This window comes from Schistocerca nitens, chromosome 2, assembly GCF_023898315.1.
Source record: "Schistocerca nitens isolate TAMUIC-IGC-003100 chromosome 2, iqSchNite1.1, whole genome shotgun sequence".
NCBI lineage: Eukaryota > Metazoa > Arthropoda > Insecta > Orthoptera > Acrididae > Schistocerca > Schistocerca nitens.
Genome location: NC_064615.1, coordinates 747,573,718 through 747,596,326, shown reverse-complemented (window position 1 = coordinate 747,596,326; position 22,609 = coordinate 747,573,718). Strand labels below are relative to the sequence as shown.

The 22,609-nt window shown below is 45.5% G+C and overlaps 1 protein-coding gene across 1 annotated transcript in view; it reads right to left on the bottom strand.

The window, feature by feature from the left end:
* Positions 1 to 7,872: 7,872 nt before the first annotated feature.
* Positions 7,873 to 22,609, bottom strand: part of LOC126235304 (glutamate receptor-like) — a 56,604-nt gene continuing 41,867 nt past the window's right edge. Inside the window, exon 4 of the mRNA XM_049944028.1 lies at positions 7,873 to 8,172. Within this exon, the coding sequence (XP_049799985.1) occupies positions 7,873 to 8,172 (300 nt within the window). The remainder of the gene's footprint in view (positions 8,173 to 22,609) is intronic.

Here is a 22,609-nt window from a genome sequence, read left to right as displayed (position 1 = left end):
TAATCATAATATTTAATTGTAATTACACTGATAAATATGTAGCTAGTTTCCTGGGACGACACTAATTGATTTGCTGGGCGCACGCCAGAGGTAGCTGGTGCCCAGAACAAATTGACATTTCTGGCTTAAGGCTGTTGTGAGTGGTGGGTATAGGCTAATAAAAATTCCAGCTCGCTGGCTAGTCGGTTCTTTCCCACAGTCCCAATTTCGGATGTGTGAATAGTGAATTAATATGTGCATTCACTTCTGTGACTGTCATCACAATGGCTGTTTTCTCTGGCTTCTGAGCGTTGACACTGTAGGTGTATGAGTGGGTCAGGCATGCTTCGTTTCGACATCTGGGGGGAGGTGAGTGGACTGTACATACGAGTTTTTTAAGCAGTCACAGGCATCTAGCCATAACAACTACTAGGACTGTGGTTTAGTGCTTCTCAGTGCATTGCAGTGCAATTTGTCTTGTAGTGCTATTTGTTGTTGTTACTATACTATCACGTGGTAGTCCCTCTTCTCCTCCTTCATCCTAGTGTAGCTGACACAACAAACTTTGGAATTCTATAGGACTTTATAAAATACACTTAACACACCTGTAGCGGTCAGGAGTTCCACAACTGTGATGTTATAAATTCAAGCCGAAATTTGAAATTCCAGCAATCATTTTATGCCACACGCTCCTAACCGAGATGTGAAATCTGCGGTTGGTCAATTTATTGTTTCCAGTAGTGATACAGAGAGTTGACGCATCAATCGAACCCTCAGCAAATAGTTTAAGGACATAGTATGCATTTGAACTGAAATTTGAAATTCTCAGCTACCTCCAAAGTAATCTATGTCATATCAAATGACCTAACTGTGGCATTATCTGCCAATAGGAGGCAAGGGCAAAGGAAAAAAGATAAAAATCCAGTAGTGTCTGGAAACCACGCATATGTGGGATTGAATCTTGCCACATATACCAATTGTAGTATTCACCAGTTGGATGCAAGGAAAAAATTCCCTCACACAAAGGGTGTCAATTTAATTCAAAGGGTATATATTTAATTAATTAATTATTCAATCAGTCTGATAGAGTGAGGGAACATTTCTGAGACATCCACAGCTGGATGGTTTGTCAGGTACCAATATCAAAGAATTGTGTCCATCTAATGGGTTATCTGATTGGAAGCAACCAGAGAGTGAGGGGGGGGGGGAGGGAGAGAAGGGAATTGGAGGGAGGAGAGGTGAGGGTGTTTCCCAGGGTCCTCTGACAGTGGTAATGTGACATAACTCAATCAGCAACTGCACAGCTGGGCGATTACATAGAGCAGCTGTTTCTACGTGGAAGGTGCGTGTTTGGGAGCAGATTGTTCAGGTGCTGTAACGTGTTGAGGTGGAAAAAACACCACGGTGAACAAAGAGGACCGGGATTGTGGCTATTGCCTTGCTGCCGGACAGTCATAAAAGTAATGAGCGCAGTATTTTGAAACACTGTGGTCTTCTGGTTTGGACAGGTTGGTCGAAATTCTCCCAAGGAGTGGCATGCAACAGGAAATAGCCACTTGGGATATGGTAATACCGTGAGACAGCTGCCAATGATAGTGGTCATGGGTACAAGTGGGCACAGTGCGACCTCTTCGACACTGGAGCATGGTGCTGCCCAGCAAAGCAGTCGTTGCATGAGTGCGCATTGTACTGCCTGGCATGTCTGGCTTGCAGTCGGTGTGAAGATGGGATTGAACAATTTTCAACAGTGTAATTATGTGTGGTGAGTTATGTTGATGTCGATATCATGACAGTATTCCTCCTATGATTGGAAAAAAGCGATCGATTTAATTACTTCTTTTCGTTGTATTTTACAAGATCCGCATCACCCAAAGTATCAGAGAATGATGAGCTTCTGCCACAAATTAAAAGGGTGATCCAACCCTTGTAAACTGAATTTTATAAATAAACAGTGTATCCTTTGCTACGTAATTGACATTGGTCTGAATTTTCTATCATGAGATTCCTCCTCTCTAGCATAGCCTGAGTCCTTTCCCGCTAATTTCTAGATGTTGGAGAGGAGAGGAGTGATGGTGGAGAGGAGGCCTGGGGGATTTACCAGAAGGGAGGGGTTAATTAATTTACCTATTAATTAATTAGTTAATTAATTTGTTATCAAAGATGTGCACGTACTGGAGAGGGGGATTTACTAGAGAGGTGGCAGACATGGAGGGGGAGGGGCGGGTGTTTCTCAGAAAGACAGATTATCCACAAGGAGTAATAAATCAACTCCAACAAGATCGTAAATCAATTAACAGAACAATAGGTTAATGAGGGGGGGAGAGGTCATAAATCGATCAAGTTTGCCCTTGAATGTATGCAACCTGCACTAACAAAATGCACCAGAATGAAGGTCACCCTACTACTAGCAACTGATTTATACCAAAGTTTTTAAGATTCTGAATTTTGTTTCCTTTTATGTTGTTAAATTCATTGACTTAACATCTGTAAATAATTTTGAATTTCAGGTAGAAGCTTTTACCATTTATGATAAATAATCCAAAGAATTACTGTGAGATTTTCGTGCAATAATTCATGACTGTCACCTCACTGACTAAGCTACAGTAGTCTAATGTCTTTACACATTTTGCTAAATGTCTTATTATATAAAGTGTTGTATTTGTTCGAACTGTCAATGAAGCTGCTGTTGCTATCCCTGTGTGCTCACCGTTCCACCCCACCCCACTGCCGAGTGTGCTGAATACTAATGCTGTTTGTTAAGGGAATGCGCTTATTTGTCACAGTCCCACTGATACTACCGAAGAACTAGAGTAGTGAGTGGCACAGTCTTGTAAACATTCACGTGATGATTCTGGGTGTTGAATGAAGACGTAACTCCCTGTAGAGATAAGTGCAAGTTGCATGTTTACGACACGTCGAAATCCTCCTTTTTAACAGATAGAGTGTACAGTAAACTGTAACATGTTTTGACATGGTATTGCTTTTATTGATAAGATAGACTACAGATGACATTTGAATCCAATTATACAGGTACCTAATAGAAAAATCTACATTGAGTTAATGTTATACAAACTGGAACAACATTTCATACTGAAGTCAGCAGTGGCTCATAATCACACGTTTGCAGTTACCTCACAAACAGCTCTTCGTGGAGCCATTTTTATTGGAAAGTTTTTGCTTCTGTTATCGTATTTTTTTCACGTAAGTCAATTTTCGCTATTAATTACGATGCACCCTGCATAGTACACTATCTGACCACAAATATCCGGACGTCGTAATGTAATGTGAAGTTGGCTGTTAGATATTATTAGAGCCGGTTGCACCCGTATAAAAGTAGGCGAGGAATACTGTGTTGTTAACAGAGAAGCAGAAACGGCAGAAAGGATCGCCCAGGAGACATCACTGACTTCAAATATGGGCTAGTCATTGTATGTCACCTGAGTAAGACGCCCGTCAGGGATATTTCAACTCTTCTAATGCTGCCCAAGACGACTGTTAGTGACCTGACTGTGAAGCAGGAACGTGAAGAAACAAAATAAATCACGACCATCCAGATCTCGTGTACTGACGGCCAGGGACTGCCGAGTATTGCGGGTGGCGTTGTTGTAACTTGCATGAAATCAGCTCAAGTAGTCACCCTTGAGTCCCAAAGAGCTACCAGCAGTTGAGCTGACAGTTAAAAATAATGGGACATAATGTTCGAGCGACTCCTGAAAAGTTAAACATTCATGTAGTCAGGGTAAGCGAGACACGAGGTGGTATAAAGAGCTACGCCACAGAACGGTGTGTAACTGGAAACGAGTAACTTGGAGTTAGGAACCACACTACACTCTGATAATCCGCTCGAAGCATTTGGATTTGGCAAATACCTGGAGAACGTTACCTGACAGTACGTCTAGTGCCAACTATGACGTACCGTGGTGCTAGTATGGTGGTATGGCGATGTTTCTCACTTATTGCACTTAAAAAAACGTTAAATATGGAAGCATACGAACACACAGGGTGATTCAAAAAGAAAGAACAGATTTGAGTTGTTTATTACAAACTATAAAAGACGAAAACACTTTGTACATGTCACTGAATAGAGGGGGCGTCAGAGTTTTGACACAACTGCACTGTTATTTGCTTGTAGCAAGGTCCCGATTGCCAACGGCCTTGCCGCTGTGGTAATACCGGTTCCCGTCAGATCACCGCAGTTCAGCGCGGTCAGGCTGAGCTAGCAGTTGGATGCGTGACCATCCGGCCTGCCGAGCGCTGTTGGCAAGCGGGGTGAACTCAGCCCTTGTGAGGCGAACTGAGAAGCTACTTGATTGAGAAGTAGCGACTCCGGACTCGGAAACTGACATACGGCCGGGAGAGCGGTGTGCTGACCATATGCACCTTCATATCCGCGTCCACAATGACGCCTGTAGGCTGAGGATGACACGACGGCCGGTCGGTACCGTTGGGCCTTCACGGCCCGTGGAGTTTTTTTTTTTTTTTTTTTTTTTTTTTTTTTTTTTTTTTTTTTTTTTCGGCGATCGGTTACACCACAAGAGAAACCATTTTGTGTTCTGGAATTTGCGTGAAGGTAATCCATTGTTCAAGAACAACGTGCATTCCGTGTCGATTCAGCAAGAAGAGTAGCCTTTGCACAAGCATATTTATGAGCTGCATAAAAGAACTTCATCGAAGTCCATTGTATATGCAAATGGAAGGTCGGCCGCGCACGTCTGACGACAACGTCGAGCATATCCGAGATGCGTTCACACAGACCAGGCAGGATAGGAACTTTAGCTTCCTCAAACAAGATTGTAGAGCGCTCTGAAACAACGCCTGGATATGCAGCCTAACAAGTTGCAGTTATTACAGCAAATGCGTCCTGGCGACCATAACAGAAGGTACGAAGTTTGTGTTTCAGTTCTTCAGGATATGGCAGAGAACACTTTTACCGAACGACTCATCTTTTCAGGCGAATCGGTGTTTCCTGCAGCGGGTAAAGTAAATCGCTATAATGTAAGAATTTGGGGGTCACAAAATCCTGGCGTCGTCGTCGAACACGAAATACACTACTGGCCATTAAAATTGATACACCACGAAGATGACGTGCTACAGACGCGAAATTTAACCGACAGGAAGAAGATACTGTTCTATGCAAGTGATTAGTTTTGCAGAGCATTCACACAAGGTTGGCGCCGGTGGCGACACCTACAACGTGCTGACATGAGGAAAGTTTCCAACCGATTTCTCATACACAAACAGCAATTGACCGGCGTTGCCTGGTGAAACGTTGTTGTGATGCCTCGTGTAAGGAGGAGAAATATGTACCATCACGTTTCCGACTTTGATAATGGTCGTATTGTAGCCTATCGCGATTGCGGTTTATCGTATCGCGACATTGCTGCTCACGTTGGTCGAGATCCAATGACTGTTAGCAGAATATGGAATCGGTGGGTTCAGGAGGGTAATACGGAACGCCGTGCTGGATCTCAATGGCCTCGTATCACTAGCGGTCCAGATGACAGGCATCTTATCCACGTGGCTGTAACGGATCGTGCAGTCACGTCTCGATCCATGAGTCAACAGATGGGGACGTCTGCAAGACAACAACCATCTGCACGAACAGTTTGACGACGTTTGCAGCAGCATGGACTATCAGCTCGGAGACCATGGCTATGGTTACCCTTGAAGCTACACATCACAGATAGGAGCGCCTGCGATGGTGTACTCAACGACAAACCTGGGTGCACGAATGGCAAAACGTCATTTTTTTGGATGAATCCAGGTTCTGTTTACAGCATCATGATGGTCGCATCCGTGTTTGGCGACATCGCGGTGAACGCACATTGGAAGCGTGTATTCGTCATCGCCATACTGGCGTATCACCCGGCGTGATGGTGTGGGGTGCCATTGGTTGCACGTCTCGGTCACCTCTTGTTCGCAATGACGACACTTTGAACAGTGGACGTTATATTCCAGATGTGTTACGACCCGTAACTCTACCCTTCATTCGATCTCCGCGAAACCCTACATTTCAGCAGGATAATGCACGACCTCATGTTGGAGGTTCTGTACGGGCCTTTCTGGATACAGAAAATGTTCGACTGCTGCCCTGGCCAGCAGATTCTCCAGATCTCTCACCAATTGAAAACGTCTGGTCAATGGTGGCCGAGCAATTGTCTCGTCACAATACGCCAGTCGCTACTCTTGATGAACTGTGGTATCGTGTTGAAGCTGCATGGGCAGCTGTACCTTTACACGCCATCTAAACTCTGTTTGACTCAATGCCCAGGCGTATCAAGGCCGTTATTACGGCCAGAGGTGGTTGTTCAGGATACTGATTTCTCAGGATCTATGCACCCAAATTGCGTGAAAATGTAATCACATGTCAGTTCTATTATAATATATTTGTCCAGTGAATACCCGTTTATCATCTGCATTTCTTCTTGGTGTAGCAATTTTAATTGCCAGTAGTGTAGATTCACCGAAAGTGATTGTGTTTTATGCCATTTCTGTTCACAAAGTAAATGGACCTTTCTTTTTTTGCAGAGCAAACTGAGACAGAAATGTCACACCTGGACATGCTTCAGAATTGACTGTTTCCCCAAATTCACGAATATTCCAATGTTTTCATTTTTATGCATAACAGCGTTTCACCTCACTTTCACCTTGAGGTGCAACGTTACCTTAACAACCTTACCTCACAACGCTGGATTGGAAGTGCTGGACAACAAGATCTTGTGCATTGCATTTGACCTCCTAGGTCACCAGACCTCACACCTTGCAGTATTTTCCGTCGGGGTACGTAAGAGAGTCTTTGTCCCACCCAAGGCAGCTACTCTTCAGCTGAACTGAGTTTTGAAGCTGTCGATTTATTAAACTGGGACCTGTAGATGCGTGTGTGGAATAAAAAGGACTACCGTTTCGATGTTTCTCGAGCAACGGATCGTGTTCTTGCTGAGTGCATGGCATTGTGTCTGTGTGAACATAAAACTTTGAAGCTCACCCTGTCTAGTGACATGCGAAATGTATTTCTTTCACAGTTCGATTGTAATAAACAAGTGAAAAGTGTTATTTCTTTCTTAATATCAATGATTTTTACACTCCTGTGTCCCGCGTTCAGTAGAGCAACAGCTCAGGGAGATCATTCATTATATCAGCATGACAGTAAACGTGAGGCAATGATTTGGACAATAATATTCCTAAAACCGACTTGACTGCCTAGAGCCTCGATCTGAACGCAGTGGAACACCTCTGAGATGCGTTAGAAAGTCTACTTCATGCCAGACCCCAGCGTGCAGCACCACTACTTTCTGTTGTTTCGGCTCGTGAGGAACAATGAGCTGCCATTGCTCCACAGACACTCGGGCACATCACTGAAAGTGTCACCAAAACAGCTGCAGCCATGAGAAGGGTGGAGGATGGACACAGCTCATATTAATGTCCAGTAACGCTAAAATGACCGTCACAGAAATAGACACCTCAAGGTCACAACCGCCGCCTGTGATCCACAGGCGCTAAGCCCTGTGATTCGCCTGCCTCATAGTTTTGTTGCCACACTGTTGATACTGCAGTAGGCCAACGCAGTTCTACGCGTATACATAAAACATGGTGTGTACTAGAGTCATCTTGTTAACAGCGCTACTATTCAAAACAATAGCAGCGCTGTCAACAAGATTTCCCTAGTATATACCATATTTTATATACGTGCGAACATGCTGAGCTGATTTTGTCTTTATGATTTGATGATGCCACTATCGATCCATTTTATTAGAAAGTGTTTTTAAAACAAATCTTTTTGAGGACCTAACAATTTCGTCATAATAGATGCAAATAAAGAAATTTATTCACACTTTCTGAATCTCTGTTCTACTTGTGACCATGTTGCAGCTTGTAAACAGATTTGTGGTTGGCTTATGTCGGCCGCATATGCAAGAGCTTTCCAAATGCAGGAGCCGTTCCCAAGAGCGCCGCCCGGCGCCAGTGAGATGAACGCGTTGTCTCCACCCTCAGCCTTCGCCGCCAGGCGTGTGCGGCCAGCTCTCCAGCGAAGGCGGCTGCGGCCGCGGCCAGCCCCAGCACCAGCAGCGCCAGCGCGGCGTCCAGGTGGCGCCTCTGCAGCGGCTGCGGGGAACCCCCGTCTGCTGCAGGCACCGTGGTACGGTTGTGCTGCAGCCGCGCCGCAAACTCGATGTCTGATGACCACTTGGGTACCTGCACACACACACATACCACCGTTCCCAACAGTGTGCTCCTTTCTACGTCTGCTGCATCAGGTGCCACGTTTGCATGTACCAGTTCGATTTTACACAGAGTACGCGAAGGAACTTGCCCCCCTTGTTGCAGCGGTGTACCGTAGGTCTCTAGAAGAGCGTAGCGTTCCAAAGGATTGGAAAACGGCACAGGTCATCCCTGTTTTCAATAAGGGACGTCTAACAGATGTCTAACGTCAATCAGTTGTAGGATTTTGGAACACGTATTATGTTCGAGTATAATGACTTTTCTGGAGACTAGAAATCTACTCTGTAGGAATCAGCATGGGTTTCGAAAAAGACGATCGTATGAAACCCAGCTCGCGCTATTCGTCCACGAGACTCAGAGGGCCGTAGACACGGGTTCCCAGGTAGATGACGTGTTTCTTGACTTCTGCAAAGCGTTCGATACAGTTCCCCACAGTAGTTTAATGAACAAAGTAAGAGCATATGGACTATCAGACCAATTGTGTGATTGGATTGAAGAGTTCCTAGATAACAGAGCGCAGCATGTCATTCTCAATGGAGAGAAGTCATCCGAGGTAAGAGTGATTTCAGGTGTGCTGCAGGGGAGTGTCGTAGGACCGTTGCTATTCACGATAAATGACCTTGTGGATAACATCGGAAGTTCACTGAGGCTTTTTGCGGATGATGTTGTAATATATCGAGATGTTGTAACAATGGAAAATTGTAGTGAAATGCAGGAGGATCTGCAACGAATTGACGCATGGTGCAGGGAATGGCAATTGAATCTCAATGTAGACAAGTGTAATGTGCTGCGAATACATATATCCTTTATCATTTAGCTACAATATAGCAGGTCAGCAACTGGAATCAGTTAAATCCATAAATTATCTGGGAGTACGCATTAGGAGCGATTTAAAATGGAATGATCATATAAAGTTGATCGTCGTTAAAGCAAATGCCAGACTGAGATTCATTGGAAGAATCCTAAGGAAATGCAATCCGAAAATAAAGGAAGTAGGTTACAGTACGCCCACTGCTTGATTACTGCTCAGCAGTGTGGGATCCGTACCAGATAGGGTTGATAGAAGAGATAGAGAAGATCCAACGGAGAGCAGCGCGCTTCGTTACAGGATCATTTAGTAATCGTTTAGTAAAGCGTTACGGAGATGATACATAAACTCCAGTGGAAGACTCTGCAGGAGAGACGCTCAGTAGCTCCGTACGAGCTTTTATTGCAGTTTCGAGAACACACCCACACCGAGGAGTCAAGCAGTATATTGCTCCCTCCTACGTATATCTCGCGAAGAGAACATGAGGATGAAATCCAAGAGATTAGAGCCCACACAGAGGCATACCGACAATCTTTCTTTCCACGAACAATACGAGACTGGAATAGAAGGGAGAACCGATAGAGGTACTCAAAGTACCCGCCGCCACACACCGTCAGGTGGCTTTCGGAGTATGGATGTAGATGTAACTTAGACACAACTACTCAAAAAGTGGAAAAGAACCCATCTTAAGGTGCACACATATAAAGCCAGCAAAGGCCAAAGAACGACAGCTGATCGCTTCGTTGACCACGATTTGCTTAGTGTGTACAGACGAAAAATCAGAGCCAAGGAAGTCGTTGACCTTGGTAGAGGTGTAAGTAACGTGCACTCAAGTGGTGTTTATGAAATGGGTGGAGCCCTCAGCTATATCCTGATGGCGAAAAGGGCCACACGCAAATGGAAATGCTATCCGACATTAAAATCAAAGTAAAAGATTGGGTCGCCACGAACTCTAGCCACACTACAAACAAGAGGTTTGACTGAGTTGGAAAATTAATTAATCTATTCATAAGAAAAAAACTCATAAAGGAAAATTCATTGTAACGTCACTCAAAAAAATGGAATGTAATTATTAATACACGACTGGCCATTAAAATTGATACACCACGAAGATGACGTGCTACAGACGCGAAATTTATCCGACAGGAAGACGATGCTGTGATATGCTAATGATTAGCTTTTCAGAGCATTCACACAAGGTTGGCGCCGGTGGCGACACCTACAACGTGCTGACATGAGGAAAGTTTCCAACCGATTTCTCATACACAAACAGCAGTTGACCGGCGTTGCCTGGAGAAACGTTGTTGTGATGACTCGTGTAAGAAGGAGAAATGCGTACCATTACGTTTCCGACTTTGATAAAGGTCGGATTGTAGCCTATCGCGATTGCGGTTTATCGTATCGCGACATTGCTGCTCGCGTTGGTCGACATCCAATGACTGTTAGCAGAATATGGAATCGGTGGGTTCAGGAGGGTAATACGGAACGCAGTGCTGGATACCAAAGGCCTCGTATCACTAGCAGTCGAGATGACAGGCATCTTATCCGCATGTCTGTAACGGATCGTGCAGTCACGTCTCGATCCATGAGTCAACAGATGGGGACGTCTGCAAGACAACAACCATCTGCACGAACAGTTCGACGACGTTTGCAACAGCATGGACTATCAGCTCGTAGACCATGGCTGCGGTTACCCTTGACGCTGCATCACAGACAGGAGTGCCTGCGATGGTGTACTCAACGACGAACCTGGGTGCACGAATGGCAAAACTTCATTTTTTTGGATGAATCCTGGTTCTGTTTACAGCATCATGGTGGTCTCATCCGTGTTTGGTGACATCGCGGTGAACGCACATTGGAAGCGTGTATTCGTCATCGCCATACTCGCGTATCACCCGGCGTGATTGTATGAGGTGCCATTGGTTACTCGTCTCGGTCACCTCTTGTTCGCATTTACGGCACTTTGAACAGTGGACGTTACATTTCAGATGTGTTACGACCCGTGGCTCTACCCTTCATTCGATCCCCGCGAAACCCTACATTTCAGCAGGATAATGCACGACCACATGTTGCAGGTCCTGTACGGGTCTTTCTGGATATAGAAAATGTTCGACTGCTGCCCTGGCCAACACATTTTCCAGATCTCTCAGTAATTGAAAACGTCTGGTCAATGGTGGCCGAGCAACTGGCTCGTCTCAATACGCCAGTCACTACTCTTGATGAACTGTGGTATCGTGTTGAAGCTGCATGGGCAGCTGTACCTGTACATGCCATCCAAGCTTTGTTTGACTCAATGCCCAGGCATATCAAGGCCGTTATTACGGTCAGAGGTGGTTGTTCTGGGTACTGATTTCTCAGGATCTATGCTCCCAAATTGCGTGAAAATGTGAGCACATGTCAGTTCTAATATAATATATTTGTCCACTAAATACCCGTTTAACATCTGAATTTCTTCTTGGTGTAGCAATTTTAATGGCCAATAGTGTATGATCCAGATAGGATCTGTGATGAGGGTGAAGAAACTGCATTACACCTAATCTTCGATTGCATGGCACTGGAGAGCAGAAGATACAGAATCTTCAGGACAACTAGACCTGAAGAAATTGCGTCGAACAAAAAATTGGCAAAGGGACTCCTTGCAGTATTCAAGGGCATTGCTTGGCTTTACTAGATATACAGGGAGCGATACTACACAATAAACTCAGTTTTGGTGCGGGCAGTGGTGGGTTAGACCTACTAAGCTGTTTTAGCTTCCCTGTTAAAATAAAATCAAAATCAAATCAAATCAATATGATCCAGGTATTGTTCACATGAATCAAATATTAAAATAAAGTAAAAACTGTGTGAACATTGTGAATAAGAGCAGCTTGCAGTAACATTCCTGAAAACAAGATATATTCTAAAGAATTTGTTTTAAATAAAAAGGGAACACTAATTATTGGACGTGCGCGCAAGCAAACGCTGTGGATGGGCTAACAAGGAAACGACAAGGTAAATGGCGTATTTAAAGGAGACATAACATCGGTATACTGGATAGGACTTGAAACAAAATTATTTATTTCTTAAGACATTGATGTAAGACATCTATATAACTGCTGTTGCCTGATAATTAAATACGATTGCTTGTGAAACACTATGTATCATGATAAATGTAATGTACGATTCACAACAGCATCTCTTAATTTAGAATCGCTGTCGTAATTAGAGGGGGATCGGAAATGTTTGATACTCGCAATCAGACCCACATTCACTCAAAGAACTGCAAGGGCGGCCCCAACAGCAACATGCAACGAAGCTAGGTGGTTTGTTCCGCTATGTTGAGAAATGATTAAATGAAAGAGTACATCTGAATATCACGGTTGCATTTAAAGCTGAACCTCGGTTTGGAAAAACCGCCTCAACGAGGGCCGCAGATACAATCTTACGCGCTTAACATGAACCACAAACCACAAATATAACTGAATAATCCGGACAGGATATATTTAATATTCCAAAATCAGAGCAATAACTAACTCTAGGAATGAGACAGGCGGCCACGGGAAAGTTAGGTTCACAGTTAACTCATGTGGCCGCGCGGTTCGCGGAAACACACTTTCTACATACCGTGGCCAAATTGTAGCAACATCAAACCACGCAGCCGCGAACAATTAACATTTTACAGAGGACACATTTGAACAGACAAAGGGTAATGGCAGAGGGCCAACAAACTCTAATATTAACCCACGCGGATGGTTTCCAACGGACATATAGTAATGAAACAAGGAAATTTCACAAAGAGGCAAAAATTATCAAGATTCGGAAAAGATTAGAATGTATATACACGCAGTCGCAGGTACGCAAACATTCACACTGAACCGAGGGCGCCCTTCCTACGTGAGATAGCTTCAACATACGCAACACCTTTGTGCTACGTTCTTCTTACGGAGCAAAGTCCGCATTAGAAATCAAACTGAAAGTCTGCAAAAGCCTTGCATTCCTTGCTGTGACCCAGCAAAACGATCAAAACGATCTTTATAAGACAAAACGCGAGGCCAAAAGCTAAAATCCTCAAACATTCACACTGAACCGAGGGCGCACTTCCTACGTGAGATAGCTTCAACATACGCAACACCTTTGTGCTACGTTCTTCTTACGGAGCAAAGTCCGCATTAGAAATCAAACTGAAAGTCTGCAAAAGCCTTGCATTCCTTGCTGTGACCCAGCAAAACGATCAAAACGATCTTTATAAGACAAAACGCGAGGCCAAAAGCTAAAATCCTCAAACATTCACACTGAACCGAGGGCGCACTTCCTACGTGAGATAGCTTCAACATACGCAACACCTTTGTGCTACGTTCTTCTTACGGAGCAAAGTCCGCATTAGAAATCAAACTGAAAGTCTGCAAAAGCCTTGCATTCCTTGCTGTGACCCAGCAAAACGATCAAAACGATCTTTATAAGACAAAACGCGAGGCCAAAGCTAAAATCTCCCCTCTCGCTATGAGACAACGCGCCACGCCATTAAATCGACTCACCTTTCCTCGAAGAGATCTTGGATGCAGACCCTCGGAGAGGCGGCAGCAGACTGCCCATCTCACACTAAAACTTCTCCCACACAACCCCGTGGCCAGCAAAGCCCAAGGCTGAGGCTTCCGCCAGCAACCTAACACCGGTAACTTCCACACAAAGGGAACAAATCTCTCTGCCTACCTGAAAACTACAAAGGTTTGCCATTCTGTTGGACTAACACTGATTCTCTATACCAGACTAAACCACCGTACAGCAAAATGAAACACTCCCACATTCATTCACTCACCCAAGCCAGAGAGTTTTGGAATAGGAGAACAAGGGATACACATGTTATGGAATCATGGTCGTGAGTTGGGTTGCATTTAAAAACATGGAAGACTTATAATGGGGTTACAGACGCATTTGCAAGTCTGAAAATAACCAACATAACAGCCATACGATGCTTGCAAATTGTAAAAGAAATAGGCTACGGCTAGATTGAATCATAGGTCAGTCTTCTCTGCTACGAAATTTAGCAACGAAAACACCCGAATTGTTCTGTAGGATGCAAAGTGCACTGGAAAGCAAATAAAATGATTGTGAAAGAGGACTATAGGCCCCTTTCAGCGGTTCCGTCTGCTGGCGGTAACATCAAAGCGTTGGTGGTTGGTTGGCCTTTGGACCTCTCTCCTAGTGTGGACGCCAGGTCAAATGTTCTTTGGTTCCTTACCGATCTGCTGTGCCTCTTGAAAGGGCTTGTATTTATTGTATTTAAAAATGCTGAAATATGAATGCAACATTAAAGCTGACAGAGTTTCATCACATACGATTATGTTTATGGGACCCTTCAACCTACGATTATAAAAACAAATTGAAAGGGTTAGTCCCGTCAAGGGAAATACGCGAGCTGTTAGATAATAATACGATGATGTAATAAAGAAAATGGGGTCTTTATTGACGTCTTTTCGTCGTGTGCAATAAAGAGAAACTCGAGGTGCTTGTGAGGATGCCTAAAAGAGGTGCCACCTTTGGAAACTTTGGGGCCTACATAATTCAACTCTGATTCGAAATTTTTAGCTTTCACTCTGAAATAAATTATTAAATAGCCCATATCCTAAATCCTCTTTTTCCCTCATGACAGTGGCCAGTGAAATTGTGATTAAAACGCTACTTCACAACAATTACAAAACGGGAGCAGCGTCGGCAAGTTATCAGAGCCAACTGCGAATCCACATGGGCGAATCCCTTGGACGAGGCCGAACACCAATGCGTTGGCGACCAACATTCGGCCGAATCCACTGGCTGTCATCCGTTGACCTTCGTTCGTCCATCCTTAAGAAGAACTGATCGAGGTGGTTCAGTGCTTCCGCAAGTGTGTGTGTGTGTAAGAGAGAGAGAGAGAGAGAGAGAGAGAGAGAGAAAGAGAGAGAGAGAGAGTATGGATTTGGTATCACAGCGCCTCCGATGCATGTGTGTGCTGGGTCAGCTGCAAAACAACCCATTCGTTGTGTGAACAGTTCAAGGTATCGAAACGAGGCTTTCGGGAACTTATACTATGCAAAGGGGGGCACGTAATTTTGTTATATGTTTATTCTACGTAACGCTTGTTGTGTCGATTCCCTAAGGTCTCGACACAATGAGTGGCTAGGTGCACGCGAAACTAACGCAGACGGGCGTAAATTCTGAAACAGGAGACTGGATGAAAACTATAAAGAAAAGAAGAGAGATTTTAATATACTTAACTTTAATGTAGTCTTGTTCTTGTTGAAATACATCTCTTGCATAGTAGTAAGCAATTAGCAATGATACACATGGCGCCTTGCTAGGTAGAAGCGATGGACTAGCTGAAGGCTATTTAATCTGTCTCTCGGCAAATGAGAGGAAGACGTGATACGTCTTGTCGCAATCTATGTCGTCCGTACAACTGGGGCGAGGTCAAGTCCGTGTCTTCTGACCTGCCCTGTGGTGGCGCTACGTTTGCGAATACACAGTGGCGACACGCGGGTCCGACATGTACTACAGGACCGCGGCCGATTTAAGTTACCACCTAGCAAGTGTGGTGTCTAGCGGTGACACCACATTCCTCCCCCGCAAATCGGCGAACGGTCGTGAGATAAGGCTTCCGCCCGCCGTGGGGAGGACCCCATGTTGACGTATGCGATGAGGTGGGGAGCCTAACAACAGGCGAGGCTGTGCCACCCGCACCCGGCCATTCGGTCCGAGGGGAGCTAGGAAACGCCTGCAAACCTAGTCCAGGGTGCACGTCAACATGAGGTGTTTGCGCACGTAATGATATAAGAGGAGCCGCGGGGTCGACCTCCATGTGGTCGGAGCACCCGACGGGCGAAGACGACATCTGGTCCGGAGCGGGCAAGAGGTCCATGGCGGAGGACGGCTGGTCACGGGAAGCAAGCGGCGGCGCGTGACCCAGGGAGGCGCGAGGCGGCTGCAGCGAAGCGTCCGCTGCTGGCGGCGCCGGCGGCGGCTGCGGCGGCGCGACGCCATGAGGCAAAATGGAAGGCATCGTCGGTAACACCTGGGGATGAGGCGAGCCAGTAGATGGGTCCCCAGGGCGCTGACCTGACGGCTCCGTCGCTGAAAGCAGACGGGGAGCGGCAGAACCCAGGCGACGACAGAGGCGCAGCTGATTGAGATGCCGACGCACCTCACCAGAGGCCCCCAAAACCAAATACATCGCGCGGCCGAGGCAGCGAAGAATGCGCCCTGCGAGCCAACGCTGTGAACCGCGATAGTTGCGATAATAGACAACGTCGCCAGGAGCAAAAGCAGGAGTCTGCCGCTGCACAGGAACCTGATGTGGCGGATGCAGCAAAGACATCAGAGTTCGATGAGGACGACCATGGAGCAACTCAGCCGGCGAGCGACCATCGCGGGGCTGAGAGCGATATGAGGACAAAAAGAGCAACAAAGCGTCCTCCCGAGAATGCGACTCTTTCAACTTCAACATCTGCGACTTGAAAGTCCGGACCAATCGTTCAGCGGCACCGTTTGACTGAGGCGAAAACGGCGCGGATGTCAGATGTTGAATACCATTGGCCTTGCAGAACGACTGAAATTCTGCGGACATGAATTGTGGGCCATTGTCGGAAACAATAGTCTGCGGAAGACCTTCAATGCAAAAGATAGCAGACAAGGCTTGGATGGCGGCAGAAGACGTCGTGGAAGACATCCGGACAACAAAAGGAAAATTACTGAAAGCATCGACCACAACCAACCATCGAGCATTCCAGAATGGACCAGCAAAATCGATGTGCAAGCGTTGCCAAGGGGAAGTGGCTTTCGGCCATGCAAAGAATTTCCGCGGCGGTGCGGATTGTTGTTCGGCACACGCCACGCAAGAGGAGCACATATTCGCAATCGCAGCATCGATTCCGAACCAAGTACAGTGCTGTCGAGCAAGTTGTTTCGTTCGCACTATACCCCAATGTCCTTGGTGAAGAAGCTTTAAGACAGAGGACTGTAACGAACGTGGGACCACGACTCGGTATCGATCATTATCGGAACGCAACAACAAAACACCACGTCGGACAAAAAGTCTCTCCTTGTGAGCAAAAAAACGGCGAACCAAAGGATCCTCGATCCGTGACTTTGACAAGGGCCATTGCGTAGCAACAAAACGCAAAACGGGAGCAAGGACAGGGTCAGCAGCTGTGGCAGTAGCTACACGACGAAAATCAATCGGAAACGATGCGACCACGGCATCGGCTTCCGAATCAATGAACATGCAAGCAAGTTCGGAAGGATCGAATGCATTATCCTCAGCAACAGGCAAACGGGACAACGCATCAGCGTTGCCGTGCTTAGCAGTGGACCGATACAAGATATCGTAGCGGTACTGCGAGAGAAAAAGTGACCAGCGAATGAATTTCTGCGCTGTACGTGGAGGTACAGGCTTGTTCGGATGAAAAAGCGATGTCAAAGGCTTGTGGTCCGTGTTGATGGTAAAGTGACGACCATACAAGAAATCATGGAACTTTGTGACACCAAACACAAGAGCCAAAGCTTCCTTCTCTATTTGTGAATAATTTCTTTGCGCAGATGAGAGCAATTTGGACGCAAAGGCAATAGGGCGATCATGCGAGCCATCCTTGTGCGCAAGCACAGCACCGATCCCGAAATCCGAGGCATCTACCATCAACAAAAGGGGTTTTCGGGGATCGAATGGCGTAAGGCAAGTATTTGAAAGTAACGCCGATTTCAACTGGCGAAAGGCGCGTTCGCATTCCGTTGTCCAGACGAACGGAACACCTTTACGGCGTAAGCGATGAAGCGGAGCTGAAATAGAAGAAGCATTGCGCACAAACCGATGATAATAATTTACCTTACCCAGCACACTCTGTAGCTGTTTTAAGTTCTGCGGTGACGGCAAGTCCTGAATGGCTCGAAGGTGCTCTGGACTCGGATGTATACCTTGGGCGTTAAGGACATGGCCCAGGTACGGTAAGTCCCGAGCAAAGAACACACATTTGTCCTTCCTCAAGCGAAGACCATTTTGTCGCAATACCTGAAATAATGTTCGGAGATTTTGCAAATGTTCTGCTTCTGTCTTTCCTGAGATTACAATATCGTCCAGATAGTTCGCAGCCGTAGGGACCGACGCACAAATAGTTTGTAAATATTGCTGAAATAAAGCAGGGGCGGATGCACACCCGAATGGCAGTCTTTTGAAGCGATACAAGCCAAGATGCGTGTTAACCACTAAGACGCGCTGGGATTCTTCGTCCACAGGTATTTGCAAGTACGCATCTGCTAGGTCCAATTTTGAAAAATATTTTCCCGGGCACAGTTTGTCAAAAAGATCTTCCGGACGGGGCAAAGGAAAAGTAGCAGTCACAAGTTGTGGATTCACAGTGGCCTTGAAGTCCACGCAAAGTCTCAATTTTCCGGAAGGTTTTGGCAAAATGACTAAGGGTGAGGCCCAGAGAGAAGCCTGCACACGTTCAATGACACCTTGAGATTCTAATTCGGCTAATGTTCTTGCGACCTCATCACGCAATGCGTGGGGAACATTGCGCGCTCTGAAAAATTTTGGTTGCGCGTTATCTTTCAGTTCCAAATGCGCTTCATAGTTCTTAGCGCAACCAAGGCCCGGTGCAAAAATGTCTGCAAATTCTTCACAAAGACTAGAAACACTGGCGGAAGGCACAGTCTGATTCACTGATAGGACCTGATTTACAATAGACATATTAAACAATTGAAACAAATCTAAGCCAAACAAGTTCACTGCACTAGAGGAACGAAGAACATAAAATGACACAAGTTTTGTCTGTCCCTTGTATGTGGCAAGAAGGCTGCACTGTCCTAACACAGGTATATGCTGTCCTGAGTAACTAGTTAACGTAACATTTGCGGCACGCAATGGCGGGGCGCCCAGTTGTTTGTACGTGTCGTGATTGAGCAATGAAACAGCAGCTCCGGTATCGAGCTGGAATGGGATCACTTTTCCTACAAAGTCTAAGTCCACAAAAAGTTTATTGTCTTGTTGACGACAAGAGCGACTGTCTCGTGCAATTTGAACTGATACAGGTCCAGAAGCACGTGCAACTTTACGGGCTTTCCGGCGACGTCGACGCACACGTTGGGTGGGACGAACACAGTCACTGTTAGCTAAAGTGTCACTGGACGGGTGGGAATGAACTACATGGATGTCCATGGGCGAAGGTCCACGAGCCTGATTGTCCTGGGTGCGATTCCGGCGCGAAGCAAAGGGCCTGGAATTTGTGTGATTGTCTGATCTTAACTTTTTCTGGCAAACACTTTGTACATGTCCTTTCTTGTGACAGTAAAAGCAAATAGCTTGGCGTGACGGGCAATTTTCACGCGAATGTCTAGTGGCACACCGCGGGCAAGATTTCACTGCATTTGCTTGCTTACGCGGCGCACGTGGTTGCAAGCGAGGCGGCCGCTGCGAAGTCGGGCGCGAGGGCCGCTTAGCGTCCCGTGCAGCGGGCCCGGCGGGCCGATTAATGTGACACACTGCTGGCGAAGTTTCAAATGATTCCTGAGCAAAGTCAAGTGTGTCTTGCCTGTCCAATATGTCTATCACTTGGTGCAGGGAGGGATTAACTAGCTTCAAAATCTGTTCCCTTATGCGAACATCAGAAACGTTCTGTGCAATTGCATCACGCACCATAGTATCTGAATATGGGAGGCCACATTCACAGGCAAACGCGCAGTCTCTAGTAAGTCCTTGCAAAGTTGCAACCCACTCCCTATTAGTCTGACCGGCCGTACGTTTTGTACGAAAAAACGTATACCGTTTGGCAACTACATTTACTGTTTCTTTGAAATAGGCATCTAAAGCCGACAAAATTTCCTCGTAGGTCAGAGTTGCTACGTCGCGTCGGGGAAACAATTTCACTATCACCCGGTAGGTAGACACACCGACACAAGAAAGCAAAAACGGCTGCCGCTCTTTACCTTGAATTCCATAAGCAGTGAGGTGGAAGGTGAACTGATCGGCCCACTCAGTCCAGCTTTCGGTTGTGGCCTCAAAGGGCCTAAATGGCGGTGCGACAGCGTTGTGTGGCTGCGGTAGCGAAGAAGCGGCTGCCGCTGCATCGGTTTGCAGCGCACGTTGACCCTGGACGAGCTGTCCAAGGGCTTCCAATAACGCCTGCGTCTGCTGATTCTGCAAGCGAAAAAATTCGGACAGTACATCTGGAGAATGCGGCGAAGCCATGACACCAGCAAATTAGAGCAAATATAACACAAAGACTGCAACGTGGGCGCGGCACCACTCCTCGGCGCCAAAATATTGTTGTGTCGATTCCCTAAGGTCTCGACACAATGAGTGGCTAGGTGCACGCGAAACTAACGCAGACGGGCGTAAATTCTGAAACAGGAGACTGGATGAAAACTATAAAGAAAAGAAGAGAGATTTTAATATACTTAACTTTAATGTAGTCTTGTTCTTGTTGAAATACATCTCTTGCATAGTAGTAAGCAATTAGCAATGATACACATGGCGCCTTGCTAGGTAGAAGCGATGGACTAGCTGAAGGCTATTTAATCTGTCTCTCGGCAAATGAGAGGAAGACGTGATACGTCTTGTCGCAATCTATGTCGTCCGTACAACTGGGGCGAGGTCAAGTCCGTGTCTTCTGACCTGCCCTGTGGTGGCGCTACGTTTGCGAATACACAGTGGCGACACGCGGGTCCGACATGTACTACAGGACCGCGGCCGATTTAAGTTACCACCTAGCAAGTGTGGTGTCTAGCGGTGACACCACAACGCTGTACCAGACAATATAGTTAAGAAAGTATATTTTTTAACACAGTTATTCGCAAAAATATCTGAGAAAAGGGCTAAAATTGAAAGGCAAGGTGGATGGAACCTGTTATTACGGCGTAAACACCGTCACGTGGATCACTCATCACAGGCCTCGTCGTTGTATGAACCCTTTCGACGGCTTACTTGTTTCCACAAAAGCAGTTCAGTTTAAGATGAGCACATGCAACCATTTGAAATGGTTTTCGTAACCCCAATATGATAGGCTAGTAGCGAGCATACAGTTCCATTTAGAACAATAGTTGGTGACCCTGACTATATAAATGGTGCCACAGGAGGAATGATCAATATTCAGGGATATGACAAGAACAATCATTCGAAACAAAGAATTCTAGTAACTGTGGGCTATAAAATGCGAACATTAGGAGCGATGAGTATCTTCACTACTATGAAGTACATTACCTCTCTGAACAATGCGTTTTGGAGCGCATGTTTACTAGACAATTTTTTCTTGTTACGGCCCATACTGTGTCTTCTCAAAATATGGAAAGCTTCAACTTGCAACAGAAGAGATTTGTTTCAGACTATCGAAGTTGCAGCTCTAATAGCTCTTAAGGTATCTATATTGCAGCCCATGTTTGCTAGACTTTTTCGCTTCGAATGATCGTTGCTGTCATAAAATATTGACCATTCCTCCTGCAACATACAATATATGCAGTATAAAGTAGGGCTAAGAGGTAACTCGTTTCATCCTAGTAGTGTAGGCATATCTTCCTGCTGCATGTAACGATGGAGCCTGGCACATGAGCCTCGTATGGTGATATTTACAGAGCAACATCCCGTTTCCACCACTTGACCTTCACATTTCGTCGATACATCTGTGTACAGTTTCAACGCCAACATCATTTATCATTATATCACTATACTCGTCATTTCTATAGCCGTCCAGCGTCACTAAAAAGTATATCATTCCACTTGAGGAAAAAAATTCTTGCTTCAATAACTCGACTGATGCAAGAGTTAAACTGCATGCCCCTCTGTGTACTATTATTTGATGAAAACCTCATTTCGATATCTCGAAACGTTCACCAAATAGTTTCTCATTTATTTTTGTAATTTTACATGGAATTATATTATAGATGAGCAATTCTTCTGTATATTAACATCTGGTTGGTGTGGAACGATGTTTCGGTAAATACCTTAATTGGCATGTTCGGGCCAGAAGGTGGAAGTAAGAAACGTCCTGAAGTGTCACTACACATCGACCAACTGGCTAATATCCCGACAACAATTCATCAGTGAAATTCACCTTGAGAGCCTACACTGACATTTAATATTTCAAATGTTTTCAGTTCTAGGTATGTGTAACAGAAGCAACGATACGCTCCGCGATTTAGAACGGACCTCATGACTAGTTGGTCATTTACTGTAGCTTCTACATTTGTAGCTGAGTGGCAGTTAAAATTTCTGTGAATTTCACCGTTGCATTTGAGACAACACAAATGTTTGGCGCGAAAAGAAACACTTTGGCTACTAAAATATTTGTACAGTGGGCTGCAGACGGCAACTGTGTCGCGCAAAACGAAAGATCATGACCGACATTTTTGTGATTCATTTGAGAACTTCGTTGTAGTAGAAAAGTGTTGTTTCTGGCCCATTTAATTTAATTTACCCTGACCCCTGATAAGATTATAGCTTACTTAATTGGTATTTTATGTAATTACACTCTGTCTACTCCCCTCTCACTCATTATATGTACGTATCTGCAAGAGCAACAGCAGCAGTAGCAGGAGGCGCACACACACACACACACATACACACAATTTTTTTATTGACACACACAATGTGTAGATAGAAAAGTG